The sequence below is a fragment of the Cryptomeria japonica genome, unplaced genomic scaffold, assembly GCF_030272615.1.
Source record: "Cryptomeria japonica unplaced genomic scaffold, Sugi_1.0 HiC_scaffold_87, whole genome shotgun sequence".
In the NCBI taxonomy this organism is placed as follows: Eukaryota; Viridiplantae; Streptophyta; class Pinopsida; order Cupressales; family Cupressaceae; genus Cryptomeria; species Cryptomeria japonica.
This window is the reverse complement of record NW_026728909.1, coordinates 312870-330463: the sequence shown is the minus strand read 5'-3', so window position 1 is coordinate 330463 and position 17594 is coordinate 312870. Positions and strand designations below refer to the sequence as shown.

The window sequence follows — 17594 nt, the reverse complement described above, 5'->3', positions numbered from 1 at the left end:
CAGAATGCATCTCTACTCTTACTTACGTAGACAAAATCCTACATAGTAGCTACATCCAATATCTCTTATCAGCTTTACATTCAAACTAAACATACTAGAGAAACTAAGTTTCAATTTTCACATTATTACCTTTTGGAATATCTTGATTAGGTTTTTGGTTGTTTGTGAATGCAAAGGACGAGTTGACATGATCTAGACTCACTACATTAATGGAGGCCTTTAAGAAGTCCACACACTTTTGCACTTAGCACTATCAGTTCTTCACCCTATCTCCAACCACCTCAATAGGGAAAGGAACCCATGAGCCAAATTACTTTACAATAATTAAAATTATATTACTTGACATTTTTTTTTTCTTGTTCTTATTTTTATTTAAATGTTATGAGTTATTTTATTTGGAAAGATTATTTCATTTTACTTGAAATTAATTTTATATTTTTTAGTTGAAAGTTGTTATATATTTCTAATTTTGAAATATGTATTCATTATGTATTTATTTTATGTTTGTAGTAAGATATGTCACTCTTTGATGTGACAAGGACATATGGTGCTAATAAGATAGAGTAAGAATTAATAAATAAATATACTCAACACAAAACTAATCTACTTTCCAATACATATTGTATCAACTCAATCCATAATAGTGGATTCTAATAAATTTGCATGGATATACACATATTTAAAATTTTTAAACTATAATAATAAGATGGGAGAAATTTTTCCGTAACTATATATTACATACAAATTGCCTTTATCACATTATTGGTGATATGATAGTAATTATTGTAGACGTATAAATCTGACCACTTTCCTAAATGAATATTTAATATTTATTTTAATCTCATTCTTCTATTTAATTAAATTCTTTATATTCATCTATTTGATTAAATGAATTACTCAATTTATTTAATTAAGTTCACCTAAGCCTTTTCTAGCCTTTGATTAAATAAATTACTTTATTTAATTAAATTCCCCCTTCTCCCCTTTTAATTAAACTTACATTTAATTAAATTAATCCTTGCAAATAAATAATTCTAATTTATTTATTTAAATCCCTCACTTGTATTTATGCAAGTTGCATCTATTTGATTGAAATAAAGTAGTTTTATTTTAATTAAATTCCTTTTTCCTCCACTTCCATTTTCCTACATCTCCCACTTGCCTCCCTAAACCCCTTCTAGATTATTCTAATCAATTCTAATTTAGCCTAATCCATCTCCTAATTATTGTCACATCCCTAAGAAAAGGGAAGTCACTTCTCAAACCCTCAAAGTCTTCAATAACTATTAAAGGCTTTATGTCCTCAACAAGTTAACCCTCAAAGTCTTCATAACCATTAATGGTTAACTCAACCTTCTTTCATGGCTAGAGACTTTCTCTCTAACTCAACCCTCATCTAACCCAAGGGTCTCATAAAACATTCATGGCTTTAACTTTGGTTATCCCTTTAACCCTTGCACAAGAGTTTACTGCTTGGGTAAAAGCTTTATCCAATGGATAACCCTAACCTAACATTAACCCTTAGCTCCTAAGGTAACCATCATGTCTTCTCAAGCATTTAATTATTATTTCATCTCCTCTCAAGCAACCTCTTGTTGACAATTGTCACCATTTCATTGGTGAGAATTGTAAACATGGATTGATAACTTTCAATCCTGGCCCTTGTTAAGATTATCCAATCTTGACCATCCATTTCCCTATTTTCCCTATAAATAGAGCTCTCATTCTCTCATTTTGAGATATCCAAGTTTCATGCATGTAATCTATAGTCATTTTACTGAGCATTTAGCCTCTCTTTGATAAAATCATCTTAATAGCATTTTAGAAGTAATTTTAAATATCATAGCATATCCATGTTAGACTAGTATATATTGTTAGGAGAGGATTGCTAATCTTTATCATAACATAAAATTCATACTAGTTTAAAATCATCATAGATTCAATATCATACATATCTAGGAATGAAATCATGGTAAATTAATCAAACATCACCCATTCTTGGAGTTGTTATTCCTAAGTCACTTTGCTCCGTGATTTGAGAGAAAAGACATTGACTTGAGGGATCCTGTGAGATAGAGAACAATGGAACATCCCTTGGGAAGTTGAGCTATTCAATATAGCTTCATAACTTGCACCAAGAGTCCCATTGGTGTGTGGATCTTTTGGAACCTGAATTTTATGTTTTTGTACACCACTGCATTTCCCACAAACATTTCTGGCACCCACCATGGGGCTCGAAATTAGGTCATTCCCTTCTCACCGACCATTTAAATGGCACTCTAAGAGAAACTCGGGATGACAGGCTTGCTAAACGATTTAACTGCTTGAAATGAAGAAAGCATGAAAGAGTGGTTTGGCATTTTGGTCACCCAATTAAGGGGAGAGCATATACTTTCCACTTTCGAGACAAGGCACTCAAGTGTTCTTTTTAACCTTTCAAAGAAATGATTTGCTAACTTCTGTTTGGAGATTTTGCTCCAAAAAGTATGGTGTTCTTTTTAACCTTTTATAGCAATGATTTTCTATCAAAAAATTGGAAATCCTGGTCAACAAAAGAAATCGTGATTTTGGTCAACAAAATTAAAGTTGATAAGTGAGAACTTTCCCTTTTTCCTTGCACAAAATAAAGATGAGTTTCTTTTACTTTTGCAATAAATTAAAATGAATCCTTTTAGGCACCAAAGGAAGGTGAATTTCTTTTTACCTTTGTTGATTGAAAAGTAAATTTGTTGTTCTTTTAAAACCCGAACGAAGTGTTTTCCTAACTTGGAAGAATGAAATTTTTTTCTTTGTTGTTCTTTTTACCCATGCAATAAGAAAAAGATGAAGTTTTGTTTTAAATACCAAAGGAAAGTATGAAGTTCATTTTAAACATCCCAAAGAACTTATGAGGTTTATTTTAAGCTTTTGCAATAAAAAAGAGGGTGAGTTCTTTTTAACTAACTTTTGAAAGAAAGAAAAGAAAAACTTAAACTAACTCCTATTGCTCCTGCAGAAAAAGGTTTGAACCTGAACAAAATCAGTTAGCAAAATAATCAAATTCTGAGGGTGGGCTTCACAAGCCTAAAATTTTCTTTCTTCGATTACAGTTTTGCGTTTTCCTTTGTTAGAGCTATGCATTAGACTATTGCACAGGTGAGCTACAGAAACGTGCAGATGCACTACAAAAACATGAAAATGTGCTACAAAATGACTTCTATGCGCTAAGATGGTTACCGAATGTTCTACTATGTTTGTCGAATGCGTTATGATGATATAGAATACAACCAGAATATCAGGTGCTAACAAAAAGTCTAAATGTGCTAGTGGAGAGGTCTTCACTAAATAGTATACTAGAAGCACTAACTAATGTTTCTACGCACTAAAGAAAGGTCCCAATGTGCTAAACCAGCTTTCCCACGTGCTTGCAATATTGCTCCTACAAAAAAAATGATAAGATTAATGGGGTTCGGCCCCATGGTGGGCGCCACAAATGTGTGCAGGAAATGTGGTGTACAGAAACGTAAAATTAAGGTTCCAAAAGATCCACACACCAATGGGACTCTTGGTGCAAGTTATGGAGCTATATTGAATAGCTCAACTTCCCAAGGGATGTTCCATTGTTCTCTATCTAACATGATCCCTCAAGTCAATGTCTTTTCTCTCAAATCATTGAGCAAAGTGACTTAGGAATGACAACTCCAAGAATGTCAAGAAAACCCCTCATTCCAAAGGCTCATGGAAAGACTTATTGAAGCAAACGAGGAAAAATATATGCTCATGCTAACTAGAAAAGGAGTTACACTTCCTAAAGATTTTAATACCGAAAACTTAAGGAATGTCGCTGAAAGAATTTTTAGAACAAGGTCTAGAAATTATGCCTATCAAGACCAAAAAATAGAAGAAGAAACACATGGCCCATAAATCATGCATGAACAAAATAACACCCCCGAACACAACCATGGCCGACCTCAGGATAATCTTAATGAAAGGGGGAAGGTTTCCCTCGACATACAAATGCACCCATGGTCACTCTTACACAACAAATCCAAATGCTGCAAAGGCAAATGTAGAACATGCAACAAGGGACCACAATGCGATACTCCTTGGATGAAATCTGTCCTTACTCCTTTGACAGGAGATTAAACATGATACCTTTTCCCCCAAATTCAGATATGCGAAAGTACGACAAATACGATGCTAAAAGTGATCCTCGCAATCATGTTCGGGAATTTTGTACCATAAGCCTAGAGTTTTCTCACGATGATTCTTAATGAGACTATTCCCAAGAAGTTTGGGAGGGAAAACAATGGAGTGGTTGTCTAAACTTACACTTCCCATCAGATCATTTGATGAGTTTGTAAACAAATTTATCACAAAATACTCCTATAATATTTAGGATGCAATCACCATGTTGGATGTATGCAACACCAAACAAAAAAGCAATGAAACATTCATGGTGTTTCTTCAGTGTTGGAGACGTATGGTTTCGAGATATCCTCGAGACATGCCTGAAAAGGAAAAGATGGAGATCTTTATTGACAATCTAAATAGTGAGATGTGTTATCAACTCAAGCTCCAATGCATACCAGCTTTTACCAAGTTGATAGAAAATGGAATCCAAGTAGAGGAAGCCTACATCAAGAAAGGAACATTGAAGTTATTTAAGGAAGGAATTAACTCATCCAACACTCACTCCTTTAACAATAAAAATAACAACAACACTTTAGACAAATCAAGATTTTGGACAAGAAACAAAAACATTGTTAATGATGGAGGAGCTGATGCTAATGATATGAAGTCCAAACAACCAGTATTAGCTTTATGAGGTAATCCACAATCTAACAAAAATCAAAAGGGTGTTAATCAAGGCACTAACACTTATCCACAAAATACCAATCAAGGACCTTCAATTTCAAATACCAATAACAATACCCAAGGCAACAACAATAAACAAGGCTAACTGAGGGAATAATACAAACCAAAGAGGTAACACCAACACTTTCCCAAATAGACACATCTACACACCATTAGGGAAAACCTTAGAATTGACATTTCGAGAACTCCTGGCGAACAAAATTATCACATTACTGACCATAAACAACTTTGAACCCCAGGTCAAACCACCTTGGTGGAATGATTCGTATTTTTGTGATTTTCATCGAAACAAAGGACATCACACAAATGATTTCATGAGGCTTAAGAATATTGGTCAGGATATGATCAATAGAGGTGATTTAATGGTTGATGGTCTCAAAACAAACGGTGACCACGATGCTTTTAAAAATCCTCTTCCAAATTACAAGAAGGGAGGAGCTCCATCATCAAATGATACAAGAGGAGCTTGTATAAATCACCTGTACAACAACACCATCAATCACATATTGATAGATGATAACCAAATAAATGTCATAAAAATCAAGGACAAACAAGACCATGCATCAATCAATGTGACAACCAAAGCTCAAAAATGCGTCTTGAAAGGGCATACATCAACATCCACCACTATTCCCAATACTCAATATGATTTGGTTTATCAACTACAGAGAACTCCTGCTCAAATATCTATACTCGAGTTGCTCAAGTTCTCACCAAAAGATAAGGATATCTTAGAACAAGCATTGGTTGAAACAAACATTCCTCAAGATCTGGACATTGATAAAATTCCAAGCCATGGTGGCTCATATGACAGGGCCTCATAAACTCACCTTTTCCAACATGATAATGTCTCTTTGAGTCATCCACATAACACTCCCCTTCATATCAAAGTCTTAGTCTACAAACATCGAGTTAAAAGAGTATTAATAGATGGAGGAGTTGGTCTCAATATATGTGCTTTAAAGCTTATCCGTGCATTAGGCTTCTTTGAGAAGTCTATTGATCCAAACAAAAAGATCACCATCAAGGCCTATGATGATGAAGACAAGTCATCTAAAGGAACAGTGATACTACCTATTTAGGTAGGACTGATACAAAGGGACACTATGTGCCAAGTCTTAGACATAGACTTAACATACAATATTCTATTGGGTCATCCTTGGATACATGAAATGCAAGTAGTGCCTTCAACATACCATCAGTGTGTCAAATTCCCATATAATGGACAGGAAATCTCCATATCTACCGATAATAATCCTTTTCAACATTGCAATGCTATGGGGACAGCTCAAGACAGCCTAGTTCCACACAATAGGAAAGCTCCAGCTTCCTTAGCATTAGATCATCATCAAGAAAAAATCAAGTCTTTATCCATGGACTTCAAACAAAAGTTGAAATCAAAGATCAAGGCATGGGAGAATACTATTTTGAACCCATGTGTCTATCAAAATTACCAACATCACCAAAATCTCATGGACAACCTTCTGCATCGACACATCAATCAACACAACCCATCACCAAGTTTGATGGAAAATTTATCCAATTGGGCACACTAGCAAATGAATCATAAGGGAAAGACATCCTTAGTTGGCTATACAAGGATGAGGAAGAGGTCAGAGCTGCTACTCTAGAGGTGGCCATACCAACACAACAATATGGTTAATGATTCCTGATCATACGACGGATGGGATACAATAGCAATGGACCTATAGATATTATTGGTGTCTGATTTTTCATCTTGTAAGAACTATGAGATTAGGTGAAAGATAACCTGCATGAAAAGGAGAAATAGGAGGGTCACTTTGGTGAAAGAAGGTCGGCTCATCTGCTCGCCAAAGACAAGAAAAACAAATTGAAACCGAAGATGTTTCCCCTGAACCGGCAAAGGCTTTTACCCTTGATGATGATGACAACTCAGGAGCTCTAGTGAGGAGGGGGGGAGGATGAGGAATTTCAGGTGGAAGGGGAGGAACAAGGGGAGGACAGTAAGGAGGATTCAAAGGGTTTAAGTGATTCTCTAGAGGACAAGGTTGATTCAAAACAAAAATCCTTGCTTCAAAATACTTTTTTAGGATGTGGAAATGGTGCCCTGTTCTCAGGACTCTCCTACCGAGGAGGAGAATTTTAGCATCAAATAATAGCAAAACTAGATAATTAACCTACAAGTTAAGGTCATGAACCTTAAAGCGAAGATGGACGAATATAGGCAAGGACATCAGCTAATGGGAGAGGCCTTGAATTCCCTATGTGCTATTACTGATGAATTATGCAGAATGTCGTTATGGGGTTTGTCTTGAGATAGAGAAAGATGAAGAAAAAAGCAAAAAAGATGAAGGATGTCAACCTGCAAGAGGAGCAGAAAGAGGACATGTTGTAACCTAAGATCTAGAAGGAACTGATGTAGTGTCTTGTGCGGGAATGGAACGTCATCAAGGATGAGTAGGATGCTATTGGGTTGGTGCTTTTTTTTGGTCTGGGTTGATTTCAAAAGATGATAGTATTAGTTTTAACATGGACTTTTATCTAAACAGGCCTGCATGCCTTATGTTGGGTGTTTTCATGTGGATTAAGTACTCTGATACTATTATGAACTCTTTTTAGTTATATGCTAGTAGTTGTATTATGGATAGTAGGAAGTTGGAGAGGGTTATTATGTTTAGTTATGTGGGTATTGTTAGTGTTTTATTACTTTTGAGAGTTGTTTCTATGCTTTCTGGGGTGTTGGCTATCCGATGCCAGCGATTGTGTCGTTGCTCTCTAGTTTATTTGTTTTTTTTGTAAGGGTTTAGGACCCCTTCCCTACTAAAATAATAAAAGACATTTATAAAAAGATATTGCATATGAATTACCTATTTCAAATTGCCCATTAGAATATTGGACTTTTATTTATAGTAAACTGTGATACTTCAAAATTGCATCTAACGCCTTACAACAAATGATGGCTTATTTATATGACTACCGAGTGATAGTTTATGCCACCATATATCAGATACTAAATACGGAGGTGATACACTCATAGCTGATTATTAGGATGTAGATGAGCATACTCCTATATAGATTTAGGGACAGAATACAATACTGTAGTCAGTGGTTCCAGAAGGGCAGGTGAAAGTGCTGGAAGTATCATCCTTGGCATAACTGTAGGCCTGAGGGCACTGGTTCTTGAAGATCATCGAGTAGTTTGTGGCAGGGCAGTTGTCGACATAGGCACCTCTGTAGCAATACTGGTCAGTTTGAAAGACAGTGCAGGCACTATTGCATCCGCCATTCACCTTCAACTCAGCAGGGCAAACAGCATTGACGTCGGCTTTGCATGCAGGGGCAGTGCACTGTCCGTTTGTAGGATTGATGGAGAGAGGACCGTTGAATTCGTCCACCAGGGAGACGTCGTAGAAGTCCTTGTTGCCATCTCCATTGAGGGTGTACTCAGCCAGCGTGGTGGGAATGCCTCCCGAGACCTGGCAGCTCAATTGGCCGTTGCAGTCACCGGTTTGACAGGTTCCTCGGTCGCTCGCATCAAAAGAGCAGCCGGTTCGGCCCCAGAATCTTGCTCCCTTTGTCCCTGCCGGCACATCGACGGTCCATGTCTTACCCTGGTCGAGCTGCTGCCCTCCGCCGGGTAATCCTGCCGCCCAAACCGTGTACCTGCACTGGTTCGTTATCTCAAACTTAACTGCTGCCGCCTCTGCAACAAAAAACACACGCATATTATTATTGTGAACCTCGGATATATAGTGTATTCAATCTAAAACTCTTATGTTACCAATACAGCTTACCTTGCATCTGAAGATATATAGCCAGTCCAGCCACAAGAATAAGCACAAGATCTGATACTGTTGCCATTATACCGTCTGTATTGAACGGTCGAATGAAGATGGATAGATTGAGTATATGAAGAAGGATTCATCATTTATATAGGAAAAGATCTCCCGGGCAGACACGAAGGAAGCATGGACTCAGTCTGAGCAGTAGTGTGACGTACGAGGGCACCCTCTATCCAGCTTCTACGATGCATCTGCATGTAGTTATATGTCTATGTAAAATGCATTATATGCATAGGATGTGTAACATGCATTGTATGAATAAGATTCTAAGATGCATCTAGATGCAGTTATATGTATATGCAACATGTATTATATGCATAAAATGTGTAACATGTATTGTATTCATAGAATTGTCAATGCATCGTACGAAAGCCCTTGTTATTAGAATTCAAACTTACATTTAGTGCATGACTTGACTTCAGGTTGCATTTAGTGCATGACTTGACTTCAGGTAACCGCTGCCCAGTTTCCGACCGTAATAACTTCAGAAGGAAGCAAACTAGCATGGACCCGGCTGAGAAGCCGTGGATGCTACGAGAGCCCTGGTTTATCAGAACTCAAACCTGCATTGAATACATGAAATGACTCTAGGTAACAGCTGGCCAGTTTTTGATCCTAACTATTTCAGTGACTTGAAAAGCCAAGGTAGCCTAAGAATCAAATCGGAAGATGTAAAATTATCTTGATAAAGATTTTAACTTCATAGAATTTCTTTTGCTTAAACTTGATATTTTGTTTGATTGACCCACTTTTTAAAAATTATATATTTTGTTTTCTTATAAGTGTTTTTAAATCTATTTTTTAAATTTATTCTTATTAATGTATTTATAAATTTATTTAAGTTTATTAGTAATTAAAAGTGAGAATACAATTTATTAATAAATAATGTTCAAACAAAAAACTGTAGAAAAATTATTTGAAGAAGATGTTAAGTTCATAGAATCAAATTGGAAAAGCTTACAATTTCTTTTGGTTAAACTTGATATTTTGTTTGATTGATCCATTTTTCTAAATTATATACTTTGTTTTCTTATGAATGTTTCTCAATCTATTTTTAAAATTTTATGTTTATTAATGTATTTATAAATTTTTCAAGTTTGTCGATAATTAAAAGTGAGATTACAACTTATTAATTAATACTCAACATATCAATAGTTTAAAATTTAATATTTGAAAAATATACATTTTAATTGACTTTTGTAACTAATATTATAATAATTTCAAAAAATTGGTTTAATTTTTAAATAGGTATTATTTGCTTTCAAATAAAAATGTTAAATAAGTAGTGGAATATGAACTTATGATTTAAAAAAATAGACTAAATTATTATCAATAGTGAAATAAGAATATCTTGAAATGTCGATTAGGTCTAGGGGAACAAGTTTTTTTTAGAAATTTGCAAATCTAAAAGGACAACTATATTTTCTAAATATTTAAAATTTTCTAGTCAGAGATTTTTTTTATGATTATTTTAGGATTTTTTTTCTTTGTATATACTTAGTTTCAAACAATGAGATTAAAAATAAGTAATCATACATAAAATTTTAACTATGACTAAGAAATTCTAAGAAAGTAATCTAAACTCCCTTACATCTTCTTTGCAACCCTTCCCTATTTGCAAAAGGCTTGAAACTCCTTGAGAATATTTTCTCTTTGTAGATAAGCAATTCCTCTTTAGGAGTCTAGATTTCTTTCCCAATTTACAGGTTTATATTGGTAATTTGAAAAATATATTTGTTAGATCATATTAAATTCTTTTTTCAATATTTCATTCTTGTCCTATTTTATCTTACAAGGGAGTCCTTCACCCCGTTATATATTTATTCTTAAGGTAGTTGGCTCTAAATTATTTATTAATAGTTGAAGGGCCAAGGGTGTTATCTAGGGTTGGTCTTCAAATAGAAGTCTTAATGCTCAGTCCCATATCTAATTTGTCTATTATACAATATTGGTGGGGGCTACAAAAATAAATAAAAAAATAAACTTTAGGAAGTCCTTATATATTTATTTGGCTACTTTAGAGTTAAAGTTCAATGAAACTAAATCCAACATCCTTTTTTTCCCATATCATATGGCTATTTATGTTTTGTTGGTTTGATTTGTTGTGAAACTTGGTTGTCTTTAATATTACAGCTATTATCTGAATATTGATGACCCTTACGGTTGGAAACTGGGCAGCTCTTACCTGAAGTCAAGTCATGTTATAAATGCAAGCTTGAATTCTGTAACCGGAATGCGTACGATACTAGCCTTCTCATGCCGGGTCCTTCCTCTGTTGCTTCCTTCATGACCGGCGGAGCGATCTTTTTCTATATAAATGAATAATCCCTCCTCATATACCCAATCTATCTATCTTCATTCAATCGTTCAATTCAGACGGTATAATGGCGATGGTATCAGATCTTGCGCTTGTTCTTGTGGCTGGACTGGCCATATCTTTACATATGCAACGTAAGATGTGTTGGTAAAATAATACGTGTTGTAGGTTGTTGAATGGTATATACATCTCTCTAGGCCTTACGATAATTTTTGTGTGTGTATGTTTTGTTGCAGAGGCGTGGGCAGTTAAGTTTGATATACGAAACCAGTGCGGGTACACAGTTTGGGCGGCAGGACTACCAGGAGGAGGGCAGCAGCTTGACCAAGGTCAGACATGGACCGTCGATGTGCCGGCAGGGACAAAGGCGGCAAGATTCTGGGGCCGAACTGGCTGTTCTTTCGATGCGAGCGGCCGAGGAACCTGTCAAACTGGTGACTGCAACGGCCAACTGAGCTGCCAAGTCTCGGGGGGCGTTCCGACCACGCTGGTCGAGTACACCCTAAATGGAGATGGCAACCAGGACTTCTACGATGTCTCCCTGGTTGACGGCTTCAACGTTCCTCTCTCCATCAATCCTACAAATGGACAGTGCACTGCCCCTGCATGCAAAGCCGACGTGAATGCTGCTTGCCCTGCTGAATTGAAGGTGAATGGTGGATGCAATAGTGCCTGTACTGTCTTTCAAACTGACCAGTATTGCTGCAGAGGTTCCTATGTCAAGAACTGCCCCGCCACAAACTACTCGATGATGTTCAAGAACCAGTGCCCACAGGCATACAGTTATGCTAAGGACGATTCTTCCAGCACTTTCACCTGCCCCTCTGGTACCACCGACTATAGTATTGTATTCTGTCCCTAGATATATATAGGATCATCATAGTCATTATAACCTCCAAATAATCAGCTATGATCTTATCACCCGTGTATTTAGTATCTGATATATGGTGGCATAAACTATCATTTGGTAGAGTCATGTAAATAAGCCATCGGTTGGTGTAAGGTATACATGCCAGTTTCCAAGTATCACAGTTTATTGTAAATAAAATTCCATCGGTATTTTAATGGGTAATGAGGAAAAGCTAATCCATATGCAGTTATCTTTTTAACATTTTAAGTTCTAATATATTAAATATATATATATATTCAAATAGTACAGATATTTACTTGTTTTGAATTATAAATCTTAATTTTAAAATATAGATTATTTACATTCATCAAATAAAATTTTGAGTCACAATTGATTTTTTTGTAAACTAGCTACTTTTGGGTGTTGCATTCCATATATATTAAAAATTGAAAATTTTTCAATTAAATAACAAATCTAAAATAGGGCCAGAATGCATCTCTACTCTTACTTACGTAGACAAAATCCTACATAGTAGCTACATCCAATATCTCTTATCAGCTTTACATTCAAACTAAACATACTAGAGAAACTAAGTTTCAATTTTCACATTATTACCTTTTGGAATATCTTGATTAGGTTTTTGGTTGTTTGTGAATGCAAAGGACGAGTTGACATGATCTAGACTCACTACATTAATGGAGGCCTTTAAGAAGTCCACACACTTTTGCACTTAGCACTATCAGTTCTTCACCCTATCTCCAACCACCTCAATAGGGAAAGGAACCCATGAGCCAAATTACTTTACAATAATTAAAATTATATTACTTGACATTTTTTTTTTCTTGTTCTTATTTTTATTTAAATGTTATGAGTTATTTTATTTGGAAAGATTATTTCATTTTACTTGAAATTAATTTTATATTTTTTAGTTGAAAGTTGTTATATATTTCTAATTTTGAAATATGTATTCATTATGTATTTATTTTATGTTTGTAGTAAGATATGTCACTCTTTGATGTGACAAGGACATATGGTGCTAATAAGATAGAGTAAGAATTAATAAATAAATATACTCAACACAAAACTAATCTACTTTCCAATACATATTGTATCAACTCAATCCATAATAGTGGATTCTAATAAATTTGCATGGATATACACATATTTAAAATTTTTAAACTATAATAATAAGATGGGAGAAATTTTTCCGTAACTATATATTACATACAAATTGCCTTTATCACATTATTGGTGATATGATAGTAATTATTGTAGACGTATAAATCTGACCACTTTCCTAAATGAATATTTAATATTTATTTTAATCTCATTCTTCTATTTAATTAAATTCTTTATATTCATCTATTTGATTAAATGAATTACTCAATTTATTTAATTAAGTTCACCTAAGCCTTTTCTAGCCTTTGATTAAATAAATTACTTTATTTAATTAAATTCCCCCTTCTCCCCTTTTAATTAAACTTACATTTAATTAAATTAATCCTTGCAAATAAATAATTCTAATTTATTTATTTAAATCCCTCACTTGTATTTATGCAAGTTGCATCTATTTGATTGAAATAAAGTAGTTTTATTTTAATTAAATTCCTTTTTCCTCCACTTCCATTTTCCTACATCTCCCACTTGCCTCCCTAAACCCCTTCTAGATTATTCTAATCAATTCTAATTTAGCCTAATCCATCTCCTAATTATTGTCACATCCCTAAGAAAAGGGAAGTCACTTCTCAAACCCTCAAAGTCTTCAATAACTATTAAAGGCTTTATGTCCTCAACAAGTTAACCCTCAAAGTCTTCATAACCATTAATGGTTAACTCAACCTTCTTTCATGGCTAGAGACTTTCTCTCTAACTCAACCCTCATCTAACCCAAGGGTCTCATAAAACATTCATGGCTTTAACTTTGGTTATCCCTTTAACCCTTGCACAAGAGTTTACTGCTTGGGTAAAAGCTTTATCCAATGGATAACCCTAACCTAACATTAACCCTTAGCTCCTAAGGTAACCATCATGTCTTCTCAAGCATTTAATTATTATTTCATCTCCTCTCAAGCAACCTCTTGTTGACAATTGTCACCATTTCATTGGTGAGAATTGTAAACATGGATTGATAACTTTCAATCCTGGCCCTTGTTAAGATTATCCAATCTTGACCATCCATTTCCCTATTTTCCCTATAAATAGAGCTCTCATTCTCTCATTTTGAGATATCCAAGTTTCATGCATGTAATCTATAGTCATTTTACTGAGCATTTAGCCTCTCTTTGATAAAATCATCTTAATAGCATTTTAGAAGTAATTTTAAATATCATAGCATATCCATGTTAGACTAGTATATATTGTTAGGAGAGGATTGCTAATCTTTATCATAACATAAAATTCATACTAGTTTAAAATCATCATAGATTCAATATCATACATATCTAGGAATGAAATCATGGTAAATTAATCAAACATCACCCATTCTTGGAGTTGTTATTCCTAAGTCACTTTGCTCCGTGATTTGAGAGAAAAGACATTGACTTGAGGGATCCTGTGAGATAGAGAACAATGGAACATCCCTTGGGAAGTTGAGCTATTCAATATAGCTTCATAACTTGCACCAAGAGTCCCATTGGTGTGTGGATCTTTTGGAACCTGAATTTTATGTTTTTGTACACCACTGCATTTCCCACAAACATTTCTGGCACCCACCATGGGGCTCGAAATTAGGTCATTCCCTTCTCACCGACCATTTAAATGGCACTCTAAGAGAAACTCGGGATGACAGGCTTGCTAAACGATTTAACTGCTTGAAATGAAGAAAGCATGAAAGAGTGGTTTGGCATTTTGGTCACCCAATTAAGGGGAGAGCATATACTTTCCACTTTCGAGACAAGGCACTCAAGTGTTCTTTTTAACCTTTCAAAGAAATGATTTGCTAACTTCTGTTTGGAGATTTTGCTCCAAAAAGTATGGTGTTCTTTTTAACCTTTTATAGCAATGATTTTCTATCAAAAAATTGGAAATCCTGGTCAACAAAAGAAATCGTGATTTTGGTCAACAAAATTAAAGTTGATAAGTGAGAACTTTCCCTTTTTCCTTGCACAAAATAAAGATGAGTTTCTTTTACTTTTGCAATAAATTAAAATGAATCCTTTTAGGCACCAAAGGAAGGTGAATTTCTTTTTACCTTTGTTGATTGAAAAGTAAATTTGTTGTTCTTTTAAAACCCGAACGAAGTGTTTTCCTAACTTGGAAGAATGAAATTTTTTTCTTTGTTGTTCTTTTTACCCATGCAATAAGAAAAAGATGAAGTTTTGTTTTAAATACCAAAGGAAAGTATGAAGTTCATTTTAAACATCCCAAAGAACTTATGAGGTTTATTTTAAGCTTTTGCAATAAAAAAGAGGGTGAGTTCTTTTTAACTAACTTTTGAAAGAAAGAAAAGAAAAACTTAAACTAACTCCTATTGCTCCTGCAGAAAAAGGTTTGAACCTGAACAAAATCAGTTAGCAAAATAATCAAATTCTGAGGGTGGGCTTCACAAGCCTAAAATTTTCTTTCTTCGATTACAGTTTTGCGTTTTCCTTTGTTAGAGCTATGCATTAGACTATTGCACAGGTGAGCTACAGAAACGTGCAGATGCACTACAAAAACATGAAAATGTGCTACAAAATGACTTCTATGCGCTAAGATGGTTACCGAATGTTCTACTATGTTTGTCGAATGCGTTATGATGATATAGAATACAACCAGAATATCAGGTGCTAACAAAAAGTCTAAATGTGCTAGTGGAGAGGTCTTCACTAAATAGTATACTAGAAGCACTAACTAATGTTTCTACGCACTAAAGAAAGGTCCCAATGTGCTAAACCAGCTTTCCCACGTGCTTGCAATATTGCTCCTACAAAAAAAATGATAAGATTAATGGGGTTCGGCCCCATGGTGGGCGCCACAAATGTGTGCAGGAAATGTGGTGTACAGAAACGTAAAATTAAGGTTCCAAAAGATCCACACACCAATGGGACTCTTGGTGCAAGTTATGGAGCTATATTGAATAGCTCAACTTCCCAAGGGATGTTCCATTGTTCTCTATCTAACATGATCCCTCAAGTCAATGTCTTTTCTCTCAAATCATTGAGCAAAGTGACTTAGGAATGACAACTCCAAGAATGTCAAGAAAACCCCTCATTCCAAAGGCTCATGGAAAGACTTATTGAAGCAAACGAGGAAAAATATATGCTCATGCTAACTAGAAAAGGAGTTACACTTCCTAAAGATTTTAATACCGAAAACTTAAGGAATGTCGCTGAAAGAATTTTTAGAACAAGGTCTAGAAATTATGCCTATCAAGACCAAAAAATAGAAGAAGAAACACATGGCCCATAAATCATGCATGAACAAAATAACACCCCCGAACACAACCATGGCCGACCTCAGGATAATCTTAATGAAAGGGGGAAGGTTTCCCTCGACATACAAATGCACCCATGGTCACTCTTACACAACAAATCCAAATGCTGCAAAGGCAAATGTAGAACATGCAACAAGGGACCACAATGCGATACTCCTTGGATGAAATCTGTCCTTACTCCTTTGACAGGAGATTAAACATGATACCTTTTCCCCCAAATTCAGATATGCGAAAGTACGACAAATACGATGCTAAAAGTGATCCTCGCAATCATGTTCGGGAATTTTGTACCATAAGCCTAGAGTTTTCTCACGATGATTCTTAATGAGACTATTCCCAAGAAGTTTGGGAGGGAAAACAATGGAGTGGTTGTCTAAACTTACACTTCCCATCAGATCATTTGATGAGTTTGTAAACAAATTTATCACAAAATACTCCTATAATATTTAGGATGCAATCACCATGTTGGATGTATGCAACACCAAACAAAAAAGCAATGAAACATTCATGGTGTTTCTTCAGTGTTGGAGACGTATGGTTTCGAGATATCCTCGAGACATGCCTGAAAAGGAAAAGATGGAGATCTTTATTGACAATCTAAATAGTGAGATGTGTTATCAACTCAAGCTCCAATGCATACCAGCTTTTACCAAGTTGATAGAAAATGGAATCCAAGTAGAGGAAGCCTACATCAAGAAAGGAACATTGAAGTTATTTAAGGAAGGAATTAACTCATCCAACACTCACTCCTTTAACAATAAAAATAACAACAACACTTTAGACAAATCAAGATTTTGGACAAGAAACAAAAACATTGTTAATGATGGAGGAGCTGATGCTAATGATATGAAGTCCAAACAACCAGTATTAGCTTTATGAGGTAATCCACAATCTAACAAAAATCAAAAGGGTGTTAATCAAGGCACTAACACTTATCCACAAAATACCAATCAAGGACCTTCAATTTCAAATACCAATAACAATACCCAAGGCAACAACAATAAACAAGGCTAACTGAGGGAATAATACAAACCAAAGAGGTAACACCAACACTTTCCCAAATAGACACATCTACACACCATTAGGGAAAACCTTAGAATTGACATTTCGAGAACTCCTGGCGAACAAAATTATCACATTACTGACCATAAACAACTTTGAACCCCAGGTCAAACCACCTTGGTGGAATGATTCGTATTTTTGTGATTTTCATCGAAACAAAGGACATCACACAAATGATTTCATGAGGCTTAAGAATATTGGTCAGGATATGATCAATAGAGGTGATTTAATGGTTGATGGTCTCAAAACAAACGGTGACCACGATGCTTT

The 17594-nt window shown here is 35.1% G+C and overlaps 2 protein-coding genes across 2 annotated transcripts; one reads left to right on the top strand and one right to left on the bottom strand.

The window, feature by feature from the left end:
• Positions 1–7916: 7916 nt before the first annotated feature.
• Positions 7917–8700, bottom strand: LOC131864469 (pathogenesis-related thaumatin-like protein 3.7). The gene is made up of 2 exons (XM_059215240.1): positions 8634–8700; positions 7917–8542 (listed from the first exon to the last, which is right to left on the bottom strand). Exons 1-2 carry the CDS (start codon positions 8698–8700, stop codon positions 7917–7919), a joined length of 693 nt encoding a protein of 230 aa, XP_059071223.1.
• Positions 8701–11029: 2329 nt separating this feature from the next.
• LOC131864485 (pathogenesis-related thaumatin-like protein 3.7) lies at positions 11030–12066 on the top strand. The gene is made up of 2 exons (XM_059215256.1): positions 11030–11132; positions 11235–12066. The coding sequence occupies exons 1-2, from the start codon at positions 11066–11068 to the stop codon at positions 11858–11860; spliced, it is 693 nt and encodes a 230-aa protein (XP_059071239.1). The 5' UTR covers positions 11030–11065; the 3' UTR covers positions 11861–12066.
• The last annotated feature ends 5528 nt before the right edge of the window (positions 12067–17594 follow it).

Excerpts from the sequence above, each read along its gene's own strand:
- LOC131864469 (XM_059215240.1), bottom strand. The coding sequence starts at position 8,700 with ATGGCAACAGTATCAGATCTTGTGCTTATTCTTGTGGCTGGACTGGCT. Across the intron at positions 8,543-8,633 it reads TATATATCTTCAGATGCAAG|AGGCGGCAGCAGTTAAGTTT; the intron begins GTAAGCTGTATT and ends TTTTTGTTGCAG.
- LOC131864485 (XM_059215256.1), top strand. The coding sequence starts at position 11,066 with ATGGCGATGGTATCAGATCTTGCGCTTGTTCTTGTGGCTGGACTGGCC. Across the intron at positions 11,133-11,234 it reads CATATCTTTACATATGCAAC|AGGCGTGGGCAGTTAAGTTT; the intron begins GTAAGATGTGTT and ends GTTTTGTTGCAG.